This window comes from Physeter macrocephalus, chromosome 16, assembly GCF_002837175.3.
Source record: "Physeter macrocephalus isolate SW-GA chromosome 16, ASM283717v5, whole genome shotgun sequence".
NCBI classification, from domain to species: Eukaryota; Metazoa; Chordata; class Mammalia; order Artiodactyla; family Physeteridae; genus Physeter; species Physeter macrocephalus.
Genome location: NC_041229.1, coordinates 63,336,917 through 63,357,354, shown reverse-complemented (window position 1 = coordinate 63,357,354; position 20,438 = coordinate 63,336,917). Strand labels below are relative to the sequence as shown.

Genomic DNA, 20,438 nt, shown 5'->3' with positions numbered 1-20,438 from the left:
CACCATTGCCATATATGTCTTAGATCAGTCTAACTCAGTGATACTTGAGAAGAGAATTTTAAAAAGTAAGAGATGGCAAAAATGAAGTGTTAACTTGGAAATCCCTTGAAGTCTGGGCAGGCCTCTGGTACTAATGGCTTTTTGTCTATGCCCATCCTGCCCTATCCTTTTGAAAACTGTCAGGCCTAGAGGCCATAGAGATGCTGTAAATTGGTCCTTTGTGGCTCTTAGTGGTTTACATTCTTACACCTGGGGTAGATACCGATCCATCCAACCACCCATCTATCCACCCATTTATGTATTCACTCAATGTTCAAAAAATATATGTTAATCTCCTATTATATGCCAAATATTTTTCTAGGTGTCAGACACACATTGGTGAATAAGAGTCTCACACTGGAGCTTATATTCTAGTGGGAGAGACAGTTAAGCAACAACAATAAAGTATGATAAAGTGCTATGATAGTCATTGGGGTGTATAGAAGGAGCACCTAACTCTGGGAGAAGGGACTGTCACTAGAGGACATGGTTTTAAGCTGAGATTTGAAGGAGGAGAAGTTAGGCTGGTGAAGGAGGGATGGGGGAAAGGCTAGTAGGAATGGCAAGTAAATGGCAAGTAGGAAGGTCCAACTTCCTAAATGGCAAGTAGGAAGGTCCAGAAGTGAGAGAAAGCCTGGGGTACTTAGGGGGTTTCAGATGATTTGGCTCAGTAGGAACATGAGATGTACTGGAGAATGGGAGTGATTGAAATCAGAGTGGTTGGAAGGCCTTGTAAATTATGCTCTGGAGTTGGGATTCAGTCTTGGGGGTTGTGAGGCATGAATGAAGGATTTCTAGCAAGGAGGGACATGATTTGAATTAAATTTTAGAAAGGTCACTTTAGTTGTAGTAAGAGAGACCAAAATAGTACAGAGGAGAAATAGGAGAAGTTGAATGAAATCACGTAATGATGGGAATGATGAGGCAGCAAGGACTTCAAGAGATCAGATCACAGGAGCTTTTGGGCTTGGAGTCTGATTGGCAATGGGGAGTGAGGGAAAGACAGTCCAAGGTGTGTCTTAGCTCACTGAGCTGCCATTCACCTGAGATGGGAGCATGGGAAGAAAAGCATATTTGGGGGGGAGGAAAAAGTTAAGTTTTGAATTGTTGGTGTTCTCCTGTGGAAGTTACATTATAAGATGAATATAAGGTGAATGGAAGGCAGCTAGCTTTAGAGGTCAGTAGGAAGCATGGGCATTGCCAGCGCTCAGCTGGTAGTGGGAGCCATGCTGAAAATGCTTCTGCTTGTTTAATGAGTCTCAGTTCTGCTCCTCCACCCAGTACAGAGGAAAGGAGGTGAGCCACATGCAAGCATGGAGTCTGTGCTGCCCGTGTGGGTGGCCCACAGGGCGCTCTGAGCAGTGAGGGGAGGGGATGCTGCCCTCCTGTGTGGCTGCAGGGTGGCAGTGGGGTTAATGAAGATCCTAAGAACTCTAACTTCTCATTTTGAGCTGCCCCTGGCCATTAACCTGGGTTCATGCAGAGGTGTGGAGGGGCAAGTGGCCTGACATTTTTCAGATGTTTCGTAGGCTTCTTTGTGGCCTGGACTCCCAGAAAAAGGAACCTCAAGGTTGCCGTCCTGGCCCAGAGGAACCTTTGGGTCTGCTTGACTGAGAGAGGTACTGCTTACACACAAAGCTCCTGAAATAAGAAAAAGGGCTTTCTTTTTTTTTTTTTTTTTTTTGGTATGCGGGTCTCTCACTGTTGTGGCCTCTCCCGTTGCGGAGCACAGGCTCCGGACGCACTGGCTCAGTGGCCATGGCTCACGGGCCCAGCTGCTCTGCGGCACGTGGGATCTTCCCGGACCGGGGCACGAACCCGTGTCCCCTGCATTGGCAGGCGGACTCTCAACCACTGCGCCACCAGGGAAGCCCAGGGCTTTCTTTTTGAGGGAATTCATTGCCTTGAATCTGGGATCGGGCAGGGTGGGGGTATGAAGGTCAAGGTTACCAAACAACATTTTGAGCATTTTATCATTGATTGATAATATTTTGTATAGCATTTTCTACTTTTTTCATAAGTTTTTACATGGATTATTCCATTTTATCTCTGTTTATCCTAGCAATACTATGAGGAAGCCACTTTCTTACTCCCCTTTGAAAGATGTGGAAACTGAGACACAGAGAGGTTCAGTGATCACCTAAGAGTTACACAGCCAACTAATGGCAGTGCTAGCACCAGAGCACAGGTTCCTGCCTCAGCCCTGTGTTCAATGATTAGGTTAAATTGCCTCTCTCTATGCGCTGCATTGGGAGAAGTAGGACTCCATGTGGCCTCTCACCTGCTGGATTTTCCTATCTTTATACTCTCTGAAGTAGCCTGAGGCCTTGCTGGGGAGAGGTCTGAGGACCCAGCCTAGTTTGGTCTTGGCTATCTTTAACTGGTAAAGGCGTTTAGCCCCCAGCCCACTCCTCAGCCTGTACTGGCCTGTGAGTGCCGGGGGACGTCAGAAGTCTATCTGAGGCCACAGACGAGAGGAACCTGTGGCTCCAGGCACGGCTCTGTGTGTTCCACAGGGACCTATTCATGCTCGGACTGCTTTGTGTCACCACATGGAGGACTTTTGTTACAGCTGAGCAGCTGTGCACAAGTACCTAGGAGCTGGTACTAAATAAGCTGATGGTGAAAACAGATTGCTGCTGAAAATGAGAAGTGAAAGTTCTAGAATGGGTTTTCTAGCGGCTTGAGCTCTGCAGTCTCGGGAACATTTTATCCCACCACCTTCCCTGCCTCCAGCAGGATGTTTTTGTATGAACTTGGACATTTGTTTGGCACCAGCTGTTGCCTAAGCTTCCTAATCTTGGTTCAGCCACTCTGAAGAAAGACGATGAAGAAAGACAACTCTGCAACAGAACCCCTTTAAATCCCAAGTGAAACTGGAAGCCGTTTCGATGGCTTCATTTCATACTTCTTAACTAGTCAACTGCTGAAAAATACACACATCCCTTTCCTCAAAACACTCATGGAGTCAAGGCTGTACACGTCACAGAGAGCCCTATCTGAACCCCAGTTCACTTGCAAGAGGGACCTCTTTTCTGCTCATAATGTGGCCCCAGATCTTCAACAAAGGACTTTGAGGCCACCAAGATGCTGCTCAAGGCTAGAGAGGAGTCTTCGATGTATTTTCAGCAAATGATACAGAAGTAGTAGGCATTCCTGTGGTCCAGATTATTAAGAGTGATGCAGAAGAGTCAAGCATAATGACTCAGATGAATAGCGTTTATGCCATTATTAAAGCATTTTGATGCCTGAGCTCTTGATTTGATTCTTAAAACTCAGTGAGATTTACATTAACCTCTAGAGGAGGAAATTAAAGCCCAGAGATGGAAAATGATTTGCTTAAATATATACTCTAAACCTTGACATAAGTGAATACTAGGCATCCCGCCTTCACAGTCTCCAAATACACTGCTACGGACCAGGTCATGGGTTCTCAACCTTAGCAACCATCTTTTCCTCATAGTCTGCCACTGACAGCAGTGTTTCTCAGAATGTTCCCAGGGCCTGGTGAGGCTTTCTTAGGGCATAGCCTGTGTCCCAGTTAACATGTGCAGAACTGTACAGAGATGTGCTGTGTCCTACAGAGCTAACATTCCCCAGGTCTGGCTCCCTGAATTTTGCACTCTCTAGGAAGCCTGTCTCCTTCATTCTAACCTGATTTTATTCACAGACCAAACCCAAGATCTTTGTCTAGGACTCCTGGTTCATGTGAAAACAGGTTCTTGTTCCTAGGCCTTAAATTTCCTTAACCCAGCCTGGGAAAAATACCTCTGGCCTAATTTTTCCTAGTCTCCAAAATTTGGGTTTTGAGGATTCTACTCATTCTGGCTTTCACTTCAGATTTACTGGAGTCCACTTATTCTTTTCCTCTTCCTTCCACCTCAGACTCTGGGATCCTCTTTGCTTTTTCCATCTTCTTGTATCATCAGGGCACTGGGCAGTCTTCATTTCTTCTCTCTTCACCAGCCATGATTGTTTTCCCATTTGACTTTGGTCAGTTAGCAGATATCAACATAGTTACATCTATAGCAATAGCCTTACTTCATACAAGAGTATTTTGTTGAGCTGGAGGGGCACTCACCATCAGCAAGAGCAACTTTCCTATTAAAAATCAACTTGTGATGGGGGCTTCCTTGGTGGCGCAGTGGTTGCACGTCCGCCTGCCGATGCAGGGGAACCGGGTTCGCGCCCCGGTCTGGGAGGATCCCACATGCCGCGGAGCGGCTGGGCCCGTGAGCCATGGCCGCTGAGCCTGCGCGTCCGGAGCCTGTGCTCCGCAACGGGAGAGGCCACAACAGTGAGAGGCCCGCGTACCACCAAAAAAAAAAAAAAAAAAAAATCACACTTAAGTGGTGAATAGTGAAAGGATCCCCCTGAGATTAGGAATGAGAGTAGGATGGCTACTGTCACTACTTCTATTCAACCTCATACTGGAGGACTTAGCTAGTGGAGTAAGGCAAGAAAACCAAATGTAAACAAAGGGAGAAATAAAACTCAGTAGTCATAGGTGACATGATTTGTATGCACAGAAAATCCCAAAGTGACTTTAGTAAGGTCCCTGGATGCAAGTTCATGAACAGAAACAAAGAGAAATGGAGATTTATAAAATTATGTTTTCAATAACATAAAAAACTTCAGATGCCTTTCTGAGCTTCATTTTTTCTCGGGTTGAAAATTAGGGCTACGACAATAATAACAATAACAATAATAGCAGCAACAGCAGCTGGGATTTATTGAGTACCTACCGCCAGACATTGCTCTAAATGTTTACATGGATTACTTCTTTTAACCTTCACAACCCTTTAATGTTTGTTGTGAGGATTAAGTGAGTAAATATATGTAAAACACTTAGCAGATTGCCTTGTGTATAATAAATTCTCAATAAATTTTAGCTGTATAAAAATAGGCAGGTACTCCCCTGGTGGCACAGTGGTTGGGAGTACGCCTGCCAATGCAGGGGACACAGGTTCCAGCCCTGGTCCTGGAGGACCGCACATGCCGCGGAGCAGCTGACCCTGTGCGCTACAACTACTGAGCCTGTATTCTAGAGCCCGCGTGCCACAACTACTAAAGCCCGCGCGCCTAGAGCCCGTGCTCCGCAACGAGAAGCCACCGCAGTGAGAAGCCCGTGCACTGCAACGAAGAGAAGCCACTGCAATGAGGAGCCCGCGCACCACAACGAAGAGCAGCCCCCGCTCGCCGCAGCTAGAGAGAGCCCATGTGCAGCAACGAAGACCCAACGCAGCCAAAAATAAATAAATTTATTTTTTAAAAAATAAGCATTATTTTAGAGAAACTCATAGACTTAGTTGTTAGTAGAACTAAGCTGCTATTCATTTGGCTTACAATTTGTGGAATAAACAGTCATGCATTGTTGTTGTTTTAAAAAAATTGTGAATAGCTCATTAATTCATTTATTCAGCCAAGCACTGCTCTTGCGTCTAGAAATACAGTGGATAAGCAAAACAGACAAAATCCACACTCTAATGGCGTTTACAGTTTAGTAGGAGAAATAGATATTAACCAAATGGTATCACAGATTGTGCTATGAGAATAAGGTCCAGGAGTTATGAGAGCATAAAAGGGGGGAGCTGGTCTGGGTTAGAGCGAAAATTCACAGGTGAGCTGAATTCAGAAGGTAAGTGGAACAGGGGCAGGGCTAGGAGAATGTTCCATGCAGAAGAAGCAGTCTGTCTGAAGAGAGAGGTTGGCATGTTTCAGGAACTGAAAAATTGTCTGAGTGGCTGGAGTTCAGAGAATGAGGAGAGAGCTGTTGTATGGACTGTGGCTGCAAAGCAGGACAGGGAAGAGGTCATCAAGGCCTTAGGAGCCTTGTTGAGCATTTTCTCACTGGAGCGCAGTACAGTTTTATGCAGAGGACTGATGTGGTCAGATTTGTGTTTTGAAACTATTTCTCCACTGAGGAGACCACTACTGTAGTCTGGAAAAATATGAATGTGTAACCCAGGCTAGGACACCAGCAGCAGAGAGGAATAGTGGGAATATTTGAGAGATGTTTAAGGGGTGGAATTGATGAGGTCTGGTATTAGCTTGGGTGAGGGAGGAAGGATGCTCCACTGATGTCTTCCTCCTAGGATTCAGCTTGAAGAACTGGGTGACTAGGGTGACATTCACTGAGGTGAGGACAGTCTTTTCTTCACTGCTAATTAGCTTTACTAACTTAATATGGAAACTTGAGAGGGTATTTGAAGTATTTCTTTTCCTGTGGAAATCTGAATGTCTTATTCTTGGGAAAAAGAATGACAGGTTTATGACACTGATTTTGGAAACTTAGAGATATTTACTCTTTGTTTCCCCTTCGATTTTCAAAAGATGTCAAATTATTATATCTTTTGTCTTAAAAAAAGGCAAGGATATCAAACATAAATTCCTGAAGGTTGCATTTAGAACCAGTCTTCCCACCGTCTCCCCTCCATCAAATCTCTTTCTCCAACCTGAAAAACTGTAATGGATTCAGTGCAGTATCTATGTTTTTAACTTCTTTTTATCAAGCTTTTAAGTTTCTTCTGCCTAGGTCACCAAGCAGTTAGAAACGAGAAAGGAATTATGGGGGTTGGAATATTACTGCCTCATCCAATGATTGTCCAGATTGTCCATATTAAGATTTAGCTGCTCTGATGTTCTCTGCCTCTGGTTTAGAATGTCTTTGGCAGGTATAGCAGGGCTAGAAAAGACCTTCACATCTCTGGGTCAAAGTCTTCAATCTGATGCTGGTGGTGCTGGAGTTGATCTGAACAAGGCTGTGAGAAGGCTCTGGAGTTTGACCCAGGTTACCCAGGACTGACTGGGGCTCCCCAAGCCTTGGCATTATCTCAGAGAATGTCCGCAGCAGATCAGGGTTTGAGCCTTCTGAACTTCCTCCCATTTTTATGTAGCAGAAACTATCCTGTAGGACCCCCAGAAGGGAAGCGTGGCCACTAGTGCTGTAGTCAGAGGGGAATGTGAAGTGGGAGGGTAGTCCTACAGTCTGACCCTTTGCTTAGGTACTGGAAAGGGGGTGAGGGATGTGTCTGATAGTGTGTGTGTGTATGTGTGAGTGTGTACCCCCCTCAGGTCAGGTGGTAGGCTGTCCCTCTCTCTCTCCCTCTCTTCGTCTGTCAGTCTGTCTCTCTCTCTCTCTCACACACACACATGCACACATGCATGCACACCAGTGTCCTCAGCCGTGCCTGCCTCTCTGTGTCATAGCCCACCAGCCTCCTTGGTGTAGGGGAATGGAAATAGGACTTGATGTGCTGTCTGAGTTCCCTGCAGCTACCAGACTCTGAGGCAAAGTGAAATCTGTGCATGGAACTCCTGTGGGCTGCATCTCTCCTCTCCCTCCCACCATTCCCAGCTAACAGCCTGACTGTCGCCTGTCTTTGCTCCTGCAGCACTCCGCTTCTGTGAGCATCATGGGCTTTTCCAACACACTGGAGATGGAACTGTCATCTACCAGGCTGGCGAGGACCTTAGAGCCACAGATCCAGAGTGCAAGCAGCCTGACAGCTGCCCCACCCCAGGTGGTACCAAGCCTGCTGAGTGGCCCCCCACCAACCGTGTCCAGCCTGGTGGGCGGTCAGAACCAGGCTATGCCCAGCCTGACGGCCAGTCACCTGCCGACCATGCCCAGCCTTGTGTGTGGCACACCCCACTCCACGCCCAACCTGATGAGTGATCCCTCCCAGACCATCACAAGCCTGGCAAGTGATCACTCTCAGACGGGGCCCAACCTGATGTCTGGTCCCACCCACACTGTACCAAGCCTGGCAACTTGTCCTCTGCAGAGCGTGCCTCCGGCTTCTAACATGCAGTCGGAAACCGGATCCAGCTGCAGTCCTGGCTCTGGCCGAACTGCAGGGAGCCTGTGCCCTGGGGATGGGGCTGACCCCTCCCTGGGGAATGCCTTGTGTAAGGTAGGTCTTGGGGAAATGCTATTCAACTTCCTCTGCTCATCGCTGGGCAAAAGGGTAGCCCCTGAAGGCCTTATTCTGGCCTTAGCTTAACAGCTCTGTGACCACCGACAGGAAAAACGTCTGATTTCTTTGATTCTTGTTGGCCTTTCACTTTTGAAAGATGGAAAGTGAGGATTCTACCCGCTTCACTGACACTCTGGGACAAGGCCCCACAGCCCCTGGTCTGGACACTTCCAAAGATTCGGCTATCCCCTCAGAACTGGAGGAGCCAATTAACCTCTCTGTGAAAAAACCTGCGCTGGTCCCAGTGGTCAACAAGTCCGTGGCCCTGCAGCAGTGCCAGAGCCCAAAAGGTGAGACTCAGCAGCCTGCCTTTCGTGCTGACCACACACTTGAGCAGATGGGCTCAGCACTGCCGTGAGACAGAGGTCAGCAGAGTTGCTCTGAGCCTGAGGGAGCAGTGTTTCTCTCGGGCTAAATTCACTTCTCCCCCCAGAACTGACTTACTGATGCCTGTTCTGTTTCCCTCACGGTGGCCATGACTGATCCAGGCATGGCCAGAAATCAGCCTCCTTGTAAAATTCCCCATGCAAAATTTCGGGGGTCTGGGTTATAGGTAGGGGGAAACAGGAAGAGCACATCCCAGAAGGGCTAGCCTTGGCAAAATATTTTAGGGGAAAGAGCATGTCTGACTTTGGAGTGTGATAGATCTAAGTTAGCAGACCTGCTCTATCTCTTTATGTCTGAACCTGGGCAAGATACCTAACCTTTCTGAGTTAGTTTCTTTCTCTGTAAATGGGGCTAATCATAGCTACTTCATAGGCTATTGGGACAAATAACTACAGTGAAATCATTTGATGACTTACTCTGTAGTAACAAGAATTTGCCTTGCACCTGGCATCAATGTAGATTTGTGCCTCATAGTAAAGGGAATTTGGACTGGTGGAGGTTGGCTCTGATTCTCTTCTCAGCTACCCACACCCCTTCTCAAATGTGGCTAGGCTAAGCCTCCTTCCTTCTGGAGAAAGTGAGGGAGTTGGGAAGTTAGCAACTGCCTAGTGAGCATTAGGGGCCTTCTCATTTCAGTGTATGATTCACAAATGTTTAGTGTGTAATGATCAGTCTATTTCCTACATACTTAATAGATGAAAATGAAACAATCTTTCTATTTTTTTCCTCACGCTAGTTCTTCTTAACTACACAATAATGTAACCCCGAGTTTTAAGCACTTAAATTTTTGAACCCTGCTTGCCCATGGAAAGTGCTCAGGACAGTGCCTGGTGCTGAGTGGGCGCTCAGGAAATGCTAGTGTCCTCCTCTTTCCCCCACACTGCTCCCTGCCCATCTACACAGGCTGCACTTCTCAGGGGAGGGTTCCTGGGAGCCTCTTGCCCCTGGAGGGTGAGCTGGATTCTCAGGCTGTGCTGAAATCCCAGCACTCGGCTGAAAAGGCAGGGGTTGGACAGAATGACTCCTAAGAGCAGGTGACACCAGTGTATGTATGGGGAACAAGTGATTCCTGAGCTCATTTTGAAGGTGAGAAGCTGGCCCCTTGGCACCTGACTGAACCCTCACCCCCAGGCAGCCTCTGAGTGTTACCTGTGTTTATCTTTTTTTAAAAAAGTGGCCTTCTTCCCCCGCAGGAAGGGGAGATATGGTAGGATTGTCACCACTATGAGTGATTACAGTGTTGGTAACAATGGTGTGACAGGTGTGTGGCCAAAGTATGAGTAGCAGATATGAGTAGAAGGTGTGGGTGACAGGGTGTGTTATGACCATAAGTGTATTTGTTTGTCTTTTGCCTTAGAGTGTGAGAATTTTGAACAAGGAGCCCTAGACCTGGGTACAAAAGGGAACCAGAGCATCAGGTAACAGACGCTGGGCCCACCCTCCCTCTCTCACCCTCCAACCTCATGTCCTGGGAGGTTGGCACAGGAAGTGAGCGTCCTTGATGACTTAACTAGAAGCAGAAGTTTGCCTGCAGCTGTCTTCTTCAACCCCCAGACCCTGGAGTCGGGTGTGTGGTTGGGTGTCCGGGATGGTTGTGGGAGGATGTCCTGGCTCCTGCGCCGTGAGGCATGCAGTCTGTGCGCAGTCCTCCCTCTTCGGGGACCCCCTTCTTTGATCAAAGGGCTCCCAGGGGCTGGCAGGACCTGGCCAGGCAGAGCTGGTAGCAGGGTGGAATAGGGGCCTGTAGAGTGTTGGACTGAGGAGGTCTTGAGCAGCAATTCAGTTGTGGGATCATGGATGAGCCTGTTAGAGGTTGGGGCCAGAGGAGGCTCCCACCAAGACCCAGGGATGTCGTTCTTGCCTTAGACCCTTCAATAGTGAGCCCAAGATTCCCTATGTGCGACTGGAGCGGCTCAAGATCTGTGCTGCCTCCTCAGGAGAGATGCCTGTGTTCAGGCTGAAGCCACAGAAGAATGAGCAGGATGGGAGCTTCCTCCTGATCATTGAATGTGGTACTGAGTCCTCCAGCATGTCCATTAAGGTACCACTTTTCTCTGCCTTCTCCTTGAACCTTGGCCCAGCCTAGGAGACTCTCTTTCCTCTCTGCTACTGGGAGAATTCTGGCTCTGGCGTTGTTCTGAGTCTCTGAATGGGGCTGTAGCTTGGCCAGACGTTGTACCCTGCTACAAGTGGTCTGTGAGATGCGCACGAGGAGTGAGCTGTCCTAGTGTACCTGGGGCTTGGCTGTCTTGGGGTCCTGGAGTAAGTCGGTGCCCAGGGCTTGTCATCTTTCCTCTCCCTCCCTCCACAACTTGGTGCCGTGCTCTGACTGCTCAGACTCACTTCTTCCCCAAGGTCAGCCAGGACCACCTGTCTGATGCCATCCAGGCCCCAAACCTGGGGGGAAGAAAGGTCACTGTCACATCTCTGGCTGGGCAGCGGCCACCAGAAGTGGAGAGTGCATCTCCTGAAGAACACAGGCTCATTCCTCGAACCCCTGGAGCCAAGAAGGGACCCCCAGTACCAATAGAGAATGAGGATTTCTGTGCTGTGTGCCTCAACGGGGGAGAGTTGCTGTGCTGTGACCGCTGCCCCAAAGTGTACCACCTTTCCTGCCACTTGCCAGCCTTGTTCAGCTTCCCAGGGTGAGTCATGCCAGCCGCAGGCCCTGGCCTGGATAGCGTGTGATCTTCCAAGGGAGATTATTCCAGGCCAGGCCCACAGAGCTCCCTCAGGTGGACTTCCTCCCCTCTCTGGGCCTGCATGAATTACAGGTCTGTGACTTCGTGGCGCCATAGCTGTGTGTCTTCTGCACACAGACAGGTGGATGCTTCCCTTCCTCCTCTGTTCCCAGCTTCCTCCTGTCCAGATTTGTCCCTCTACCCCTCTCCCAGCCCCTTGCTAACTCCTAGTTTTCTGGATTCACTAAATCCTGAGTTACTAAATTTCTTTCAAGCTTGTGGCTAGGAAGCCATTCTCTACAGGGCAGGGCTAGGGACTCAGTTTCTCATGTCACCACCCCCCAAGCTTGTCTTGGGGTAGTGGGACAAGGGAGGGGGCTCTGGGCAATGTGCTGAGGGCTAACTTGGCCTCACTTGCCTCTGCAGGGGAGACTGGGTGTGTACCTTGTGCCGCAGCCTGACCCAGCCTGAGATGGAGTACGACTGCGAGAATGCCCGCTATAACCAGCCTGGAGTGCGGGCCCCTCCTGGCCTGAGCGCATATGACCAGAAGGTAGGGAGGGGTCTCTGGGGCAGCCTGCCTGTGCCCATGGGGGCTGAGTCTTTTCTGAGGGGGTGAGAGGCCTCTCTGGATACCTCTCTTTTGGGCTATGCCTATGGGGGTTCACTACGATTTTTCTTCTGCCAGCTGTTTTCCTCTGGCCTGGGAGGCTGAACTGTGCCTTAGTATAGCAACTCATACCCTGTGGGACAGAGCCGTCAGGGTCGCTATCGTTAGTCCTTACTGAGGTGGGGCCAGAACAAAGTAACACGGTTGCCAACTCTGCTTTCTGCAGAAGTGTGAGAAGCTGGTACTGTCCTTGTGCTGCAACAGCCTCAGCCTGCCCTTCCACGAGCCTGTCAGCCCGCTGGTAAGAAAAGCCTCACTGCTTCTGCCGGCTACTGGACTTTCTGCTCAGAGTGCCCTGGGCCTGGAGCAGATCATGGCGGTGCCCGGGGTGGGCTCAGAGCGTGGCCACTGGAAGCAGGAGTAATCTGTGCATGGCGTAGGGGACCCGGGGGCCATGGCCACTACAACCCCCCAACCAACAGCTGCTGCTGCGTCAGACCTGACTTGACAAGTAAACCACTCCTCCTTTTCCCTCTCTCTTTGTCTTTTCCCTCCACACGTTTCTTCTTGCTGCCTTTGTCTTATGTTCTATTATTTCCATTTCAACTCATTCTCTATCTCTCCTTCCTTCTTATCCTTCGCTTTTTCCTCTACTTCTCTCTTCCTGTTTGCTTCCCCTTCTCTCCTCCTGCAAGGCCCGGCATTACTACCAGATTATCAAGAGACCCATGGACCTGTCGATCATCCGGAGGAAGCTGCAAAAGAAGGACCCAGCTCACTACACCACCCCGGAGGAGGTGGTATCAGACGTCCGCCTCATGTTCTGGAACTGTGCTAAGTTCAATTATGTATGTCTTCCCTGTTTTCCCTCTCCCCTATTTCCAGTGACCCCAAGACTGTCATGGCTGGACAGAAGTGTCTGGTTCGGGCCTGGGCTGCCATGAGGAGCTGGGAGCAGACCTCCTGGGGCCTACTGTAGTGAATGTTTATAAGCTCTTTCCCACATTTGGGCCTCAGCATAGACTCAGGAGGAATATGGGGGCTGCTAGTGACTGGCCATCTGTGGGTAACTGTTAGGGTCACGTCTGCTTTAAGAGCTGATACTAAACTGGTTATCCTGGGCCCTGAGGAGAAAATGTAAAGTTCCAGACATCCAGGAGACCCAGCCAGGCTTTGCGCTCTCTGTATAGCTCCTGAGGGGCCTGGAAGAGATGGGCTGGTGGAAGGGGGCCAGACCATCACTGCTCTCCTCCCCCTTCAGCCCGACTCAGAGGTTGCAGAGGCAGGCCGCTGCCTGGAAGTGTTCTTTGAGGGCTGGTTGAAGGAGATCTACCCCGAGAAACAGTTTGCTCAGCCAAGGCAGGAGGACTCAGACTCTGAGGAGGTGTCTAGTGAGAGTGGGTATTCCACTCCCCAGGGCTTTCCATGGCCCCGCTACATGCAGGAGGGCATCCAACCCAAGAGGCGGCGGCGACATATGGTAAGGAGGTGCTGCCAGCCGGCAGGCAGGTGGGTGGGTGATTGGGCTGGCAGGGGGCACCCATGCAGCATGTCCAGAGTAACCTGAAGTGAAGCTGCTCAGATGGCACAAGAGAGTGGTGACAATGAGCCCTCACTTCCAACCCCTTAGCCTAAGACAAAGGCAAGGCATTACAGGGCTCATCAGCTCCAAGGACCACTGAGGCTCAGAACCCTGAGACATGGGTGTACCTGCCCAGGGTCACCCAGAAAATTAGCAGCAGGACCAGGCCTCCTGACTCCCAGTTCAGTGCTGGTTACTCCACACTGTGATGCCCATAAGAAGAGAAGGACCTGGTCTCAGTGCCTGATCTCAACTTGGGTTTGGGAGAAAGGGAGTCTTTTCAGCCCCTTGGTGTAGAGAAGGAAGGAGAGGTTTTGCTTGCAGGAAAGACATCTAATCTGACCTTTTGTCTGGTCTCACCTGTGCAGACCTGAAACATCACTTCAGTGCTGTTTAATTCCGCTGAAATGTATTGCCTGCCCACTGTGTGCCAAGGTCTGACTAGCCATCCCCGGTTGTTTGCAGCACTTGGCACACAGTGTTTAGTGGCTTCAGTGAGTTTTGCTGTTGCATTCCTGGGGTGGAATAAAACACTTTGGCTCTGGGGAATCCCAGTCTGGACAGTTGGCCTTTTCACATTGATAAACCCTACACTGGGCCATTCTGATTCCAAATATTTTTTTCTTCTTTCAGGAGAATGAAAGAGCAAAAAGAGTGTCTTTCCGCCTGGCCAACAGCATCTCCCAGGTGTGAGGGCTGGAAGGAGACCAAGTACTCCGGCAGCTGGTGCCCCATCCTGTTGACCACTCCTCCCCACCTTTCAGCTCATTCTCTTTGGATTGTGGATGTGAGACAAGTCTTGTTGAGCTTGTAGTGCCCTTCTTTGCCGTTCGCATCTTACAGCATTTATTTGGGAGCCATAGTGCATCCAATACAGAGAATAAACAGCAAAGAGGGGGGGTGTTCCCTATTACCAGAACGATCAGTTGTGTAAGGTCCACTTGACAAGACCAAGCCCAGTTAGGCTCGGGAGGACCAAACTTCCTTGGTGAATTCTTTCTGCTGAGGAAGGCCAACATTTCTCACCTTTCAGTCAGTGTGCAGGGCTCAGGAGCAATGTATATATCTGAACACCTCCTGGGCCCAGAAGAGGGTAAAAGAAGGGAGAGAGGTTCTGACATATGGCAGGCCTGTGATCCCTGGCCCAGCACAGCCAAAGACTGTCACTGTTTGCCTTTGTTTGGCCTGCTCGGACAGTGGCACCTGCCCTGGACAGGGCAATGAGGGTTCTAGAGGCCATAGGTCTCAACTGGTGCCTATTCGGGTTCTAACGGTTTTCAGGGTATTTGTTTTTCATGCCCCCTTTCCTGATGCTGACTTAGGTGGCCACTGTGAAGCTCTGGATAGTATGGCATTCTTGATGGGGCTGGGTGGCTGTGCAGAGACCACTTACATCTTTAGGCTCAGATTTCACTGGCAGGCTTAAGAAGATGTTAACTTCAGAGCCTGCCATCTGTGCCACTACTTTGGTGTCAGAACCTGCTTCTTAGAAGTGATTGTTGGTGGCCACCCCTTCATTATGTCCATTCAGAGGTCCAGACCCTGAGTTCTGCTTGGGAAAACTATGAGGAAGCTGCTGTCTGCCTCACATACAGAGGTTCCAGGCCAAGGAGAATGACCCACAACCAGCTCACTCTGCTGGGTCTCTGCTCCTGCTTAGAGATCCGAGTTCTCAACTTCTCCACTTCACAGAGCCAAAGATCAGAAGTGAGTCCTCTGACTCGCCTGCCCTCAGGCTGTCCACAGCCCAGAAAAAGCCAAGACTCTGCTGGCAGCCCTTTTTTTGTTGGAGGTTGGAGAAGGCCCAAGGGGCCAACAGGAGCCAGACCTAAGCATTCGTGGAAGTTCTATCTGGTGTGGAAAAGGGGAAAACTGAGAGGCAAGAAGCCTCTTTGGTGTCCTTTGGTGACCCTGAAGCAACTTCAGGACTTTATTTCTCCTAGAATGCAGAGAGAAGTGTTCTGGAGGTCACAGGCACAGGAGCGGAGCTCCAGGCTGCAATTCGGATGGATTGTTGTGGTCTGTGCAAGGTGTTTGGGAGGAAAAGGCATAGGCAGATGCTGGGGGTCAGGCCACCTCACGAGCAAGGGCTTGGTTGAGAAGGAACCTATTGCTGATGTTGGCTTGGCCTGGGGACAGCTCTCCCTAGTACTGTCATGGCTTAGCTAATTTCAAGGGAGCTATAGGTCATGGCTTTACTTTTGCTAAGAGATGCAGTTTAAAGAAGTTCTTATTTGTAGGGCCCTTGTTAATGGGATAATTTTGATCAGAGAAAACATTTCTTCTCTCCTTGTCAGTGGATGGAACTGCTCGTTTCTTTTCCACCCAGGCTGAGAGAGCATCTTCACTTCAAAGCAGACTGTGCCCACTGACTTGCCATTCTTTCACCAGCACATGCCAAGCTCTCCTAAGCAGATGAACTTCCATAATCCTATTTTCTACCTATTTTCTAGTTTGGGGTAACTAAATCTTGAATAATTCAGTAGCCAGGCAATCTTTGCATGTAACCCTCTACTCTTTGGAGCTCACATGACTTTATGGTTTGGGCTCTGACCACTTCCCTTTCAATTTTCAAATCTTTTTCTCTGTTTAGTTGGCTTGGCAAGGTTCTCTCTGTAATTACCTCATTAATTCCTCCTCTTGGTCATCTTTCCTTTGTGTGGCCCACCTTCACACCTTCTCTGAATGAGCTTCACCAGTGTTTTGAGTTGGGCAGCTGGGTGAGGGCTATGACAGGCTCAAATCCAATTGACATCTTTCCCCAAGACCAGCTAGAAACCACAAGTATGAAGTAAAATACCTAGTTAAGTGCTTGGCTTCACTTCTATCAGTGAAGTTCCCAGCTTGGGTGTAGCCTGCTGGGCCAGGGGACCTTAGTAATGTGATAGAGAGTCACATATTCCCTTCCCACGGCAGAAACCCTGCATGCTGAGAAGCTCCCTTTAGGCACCTGAGGAGCCGGGGAGGGGTGGAAGGTAGGGTGTCCTTACCTCCAAGGGTGCGAGGCCCTGGCCCACCATCCCTACGTTGGTTACCCCACAACATTGCGCTCTCCCTGGCTTTTCCTGTGTACTTAGCACCAGTGTTTTAACTGATGGTTTTGTTTTGTTTTTGCATGCAGAAAACAACATGATGTTTCAGAAGTAGAACAAAAGGCTAGTAGCTGAGTGACTGACTTCACTGGCTCTTTGCTAACATTTGAGCTAATCCCGTTTTTGACTTATTCCCATAATGGCCCCATTTTGGAGTCAGTTAAGTCCTTTGGTCATTGACAAAGTCATGAAATGGAAATACAATGAGTTCTGGGTTCTTATGGTACAGAATGCAGTCCTAGAAGAGAAATTGGGTTTCTTGGGTATACTGAGAAACAGAAGAATGGAGTGGCTTCGGTTGATGCAAAGGAGATTTTAGTGCACTTTTCTAGAAAATGGGTAGGTTGGCATTGCCTAACTTCCAGCAATTGCCAACTACACACCCTGCCTGTCTTTGCAGGTACCGCCTCCCTAGCAGCACCCACCAGATCCTCTGTAGGCTCTGCTCCACAGAAGACCTTACCATCAACCCTGACAGACTCTGGTTCTCTGTACCCATTTCTGGCAACAGGTCTTTGCCTTGCCTCTAAGACCTAGACCTCTCCTTGTTTGTTCCCGGGCTCTGCTCTGCTTTCTCTCTGACTCCATGGTGTCACCTACAGTCTTCTCTTCTGAACTCCTGAACTGAGACTTTGTTCTTTTTGGATTACCGTCCCCTATGCTTCCTCTTCTCCCACTCCTCCACTGCTATTAAATAAATTGCCTGCTCCTTTAGCCCAGTTCCAAGACCTTAGCTTTCTGTTCTCTCAGTCTTTCAGCTTTCTCCTGGACTTCTTCATCTCCTGAGCCTAAACCCGTGGCCCATGACACACTGACGGTTTTGTCAGCATCCTGAACTTCCTCATCTCCTCCAACTTTTGCTGAAACTATCAACCATTCTCCATTTTCTGCATCAACCTATTTTTTGCTCCCTTTTTCTGGGCTCCTAAGCATGAAAAATTCAGAGTTGACAGTCTCAGTTGGGCTCTCAGTATTGATTGGTGTGTCTTTGACTTGTTACTACTCTGCTTTGTATCCATGCCCTTCATCTTTGCTGTCAGTAAATGACTGGCCTCATTGCCTACTTCACAGAAGAGAGGCCCTAAAGCAAAAACTTGCCTGTCCGTGTGCTCCTCTCCCCCTCCCATCCCTCTGTGTCTGTATCCCTCCTCACCTCCTTTCCAGTTGCTCCTATTTGGTGCTCTATTCTTGAATCCTGCTATATGTCTTCCAAGACTTTGCTCCATTGCATATCCCACTGCTCCCATTTTCCAGGGTCTTCAACCTCCCTCTCCATTGGTTACCTCCACATAGCTTACAAACAGACCAAGTTCTCCCCAAGATTAAAACAAAATTTCTTAGAGTCTGTTGCACTTACAGTTTTTTCCTCAATAGCCAAGTTTCTTTAAAAAAAATCTTTTCACTGATTTCTTCTTCATCACTTTCCAATCCTCTAGAGATTTTCATAAAAGTCACCAGTGATCACCCAGTTGCCAAATCAAGCGAATACCTTTCGGTCCTCAACTGTCTTGAACTCTCCACAGCATTTCACATCATCTGCCACTTCCTGTTTGAAAAACCCTCTTCACTTAGCTTTCATGACACCACAATTCTCTGGATTCCTCTTACCTCTCAGCCACACAGGCTGAGCCTTCCTTGAAATATTGACAGGGGGCACATCTGTAGCTTTCTGTGGTCTCTCCTCTTCAGGAGCAGGATAGGCAGGAGGAAGCACAGCTGTTCCTGCTCCCTACCCTCTGTGTCTGCCTGTTCTCTTTGAGTTCATTTCTTCTCCTGGACTCAGTTCTCCTCATGCCAGGCATGTATATGAGCTCTGCTGGGAGGACACCGTCTGTGATTCTTTCTGTCTGTCTCTCCCAGTGCAGCACAGAGACAGATTTTAGCCATGTTTGCTAAGAGGCCCCATATAAATCAGCCCAAGAATGTGGATTGGATCTTACCAAGAAGAAATTTGGTAAGCTGGATTACCCAGCCGGTGGGCAGCTCATCACCAGGATCCTCATACCAGTTAGAGCCTGCCTTAGTCGGTAAGGTCTTGGAATCATGGTAAGCATGTTTCCATGCATGGTTCAGTTCTGCTAGCCAGGAGGAGAATCCTGGCAGGGGTGGGTGTCTGCCACTGATAACATTCTGATGGAGGGAAACTGGGCAGTGCTGTGATTCATCACTTGCTTGGGGTTCAGCTGGGGTCAGCCTGGTCCCTTTAGCCGGGTCTTTCCCGTCTGTTCTGGTCACCACCACCTGCTTGCCTCAGTTGTTCCTGGAGCTAGAGGCAGATGCCGGTTGTTTTCTTGAGGCAGGAGGGTATGGTGGAAAGATATCTGATTTGAGATGCTAAACACCAAAATTTTGGCTCTGCCAGTTGTGAACTGTGTGACCTTGGGTACAGTTTCCCCATCTATAAAGTTGTGGGGAGGAAGGATGGTGAAAACAGTGCTCTCTCAGAGGCTCTTCAGCTCTAAAGATGGTAATGGTGATTCTAATTCTAAAGCTCAGGACACACAGGGAACAAGGGAACACTGGAGCAGTTCACAGCTAGGGAGTCTTGACCAAGGCAGGGCAAAGGGACTCACAGGCCAAAATGAGCTGCCTTGAGGAAAGTCTTTAGTAGCTGGTGCTGCTTCTGGAGCCATATACCCATTCCTCAAACTGCACCCCTTCGTTGGCTCTGTAGGGTGAGTTCCTCCTAGGCCTTTTCTAGAAGTGGCCATTGGACCCAAAGTGGTTGGGGGCATGAGGGAGGAACATGATAAGGGGAAGTGTCACTGATCTTAATAGGACCTACACATTCTAGAACAAATTAAAAGATAGCACTTTTCTTTACCAGTAATTGTGTCCTGGAGTGTTTTTTGAGTGGAGATGGTTGAACATGCTTCATGGTCTTCTCACCCCCAGACTCCAACATCGTTAAGACACAAGGTGGGGAAGAGTAGACTGGGGAGCTTTCTCTCTAGGGAAGAACTCAGCTCTCTGCTTCTTACTGCACGAACACATCCTGTTCTTTAAAATACAGGCAGCAAGTCTGAAGGAGAGTTAGGGGGAAAAGCATCTTAAGAATGCCCACCACTTCTGGACGCTAAACACTTTAGGTATATCCTTTATATAGTGATATCCCCCAGTTACCTAACCTTAGTGCTCCTCTCTGCCCAATGGTTTCTAGCCATTGTGGGGGTCAAGGACACTGTAATGAATATTTGTCATTCATTTTGACCTATCTAGGCCCTGTTTTTCCAAAGCACAGAGTGCCTCATCCTGTTTTTCATCCTGAATTCCTCTCAGGGTGCATGTCAGTCAGTGCCTGCTGTGGCTGATAGCTTAATCCTTGTCCAACTGGGTGGTGAGCAATGCTCTTTGTTCTTCTTTGTTTGCAAGGGGAAGTATCTCTTTCAGAAGTTTTCAAGCTAATAATGGAAGGGTTGGTAAACTGGAATATCACCATTTTTCAACCCCCAATGAATGAATGGATCTAGGCAGTGACCATCCAAGGTTACCCATATCACAGAGACATCCAGACATTACGTGTCTCCTGATACACAACATCATCTATGAAGTGTTTCCAAACAAATAGAATCTGAATCTAATCAAGTCTGTCGATTTAACTACCAATTTACAGATGTAGTTCCCAATTGAGAGGAAAAGCAAAGAACAGAGGAACATTTAAAATGACATCACAAGGATACAATCAGTAAAATCCAGTCTGTGAGCAATGACAGAACAAATGACCTGGTTTCTTTAACAAATGTATTGCAAGGAAAAAAAAAAGGGGATGGGGGGGAAACCTACAGACTAAAGCATATAATACAATTGCAAAGTATGGAACTTATTTGCATCCTGGTTTAAAGAACATTATGAGATGATTGGGAAAAGATGAAAACTCGGGATATTTGATGATGTTAGGATTTATTATTTTTAGTGTTATTATTACTTTATATTATCTTTAATTTTTTTTTTTTTTTTTTTTTTTTTTCTGCCGTACGGGGGCCTCTCGCTGTTGTGGCCCCTCCCGATGTGGAGCACGGGCTCCGGACGCGCAGGCCCAGCGGCCATGGCTCACGGACCTAGCCGCTC

At 48.6% G+C, this 20,438-nt stretch overlaps 1 protein-coding gene across 1 annotated transcript in view; it reads left to right on the top strand.

Moving 5' to 3' along the window:
* TRIM66 (tripartite motif containing 66) overlaps positions 1 to 20,438 on the top strand; it is a 151,819-nt gene that overhangs the window by 36,728 nt on the left and 94,653 nt on the right. Inside the window, exons 12-21 of the mRNA XM_055091389.1 lie at positions 7,434 to 7,955; positions 8,116 to 8,308; positions 9,763 to 9,823; positions 10,272 to 10,446; positions 10,761 to 11,050; positions 11,513 to 11,639; positions 11,923 to 11,997; positions 12,392 to 12,544; positions 12,958 to 13,176; positions 13,912 to 13,965. Of these exons, the coding sequence (XP_054947364.1) occupies positions 7,434 to 7,955; positions 8,116 to 8,308; positions 9,763 to 9,823; positions 10,272 to 10,446; positions 10,761 to 11,050; positions 11,513 to 11,639; positions 11,923 to 11,997; positions 12,392 to 12,544; positions 12,958 to 13,176; positions 13,912 to 13,965 (1,869 nt within the window). The remainder of the gene's footprint in view (positions 1 to 7,433; positions 7,956 to 8,115; positions 8,309 to 9,762; positions 9,824 to 10,271; positions 10,447 to 10,760; positions 11,051 to 11,512; positions 11,640 to 11,922; positions 11,998 to 12,391; positions 12,545 to 12,957; positions 13,177 to 13,911; positions 13,966 to 20,438) is intronic.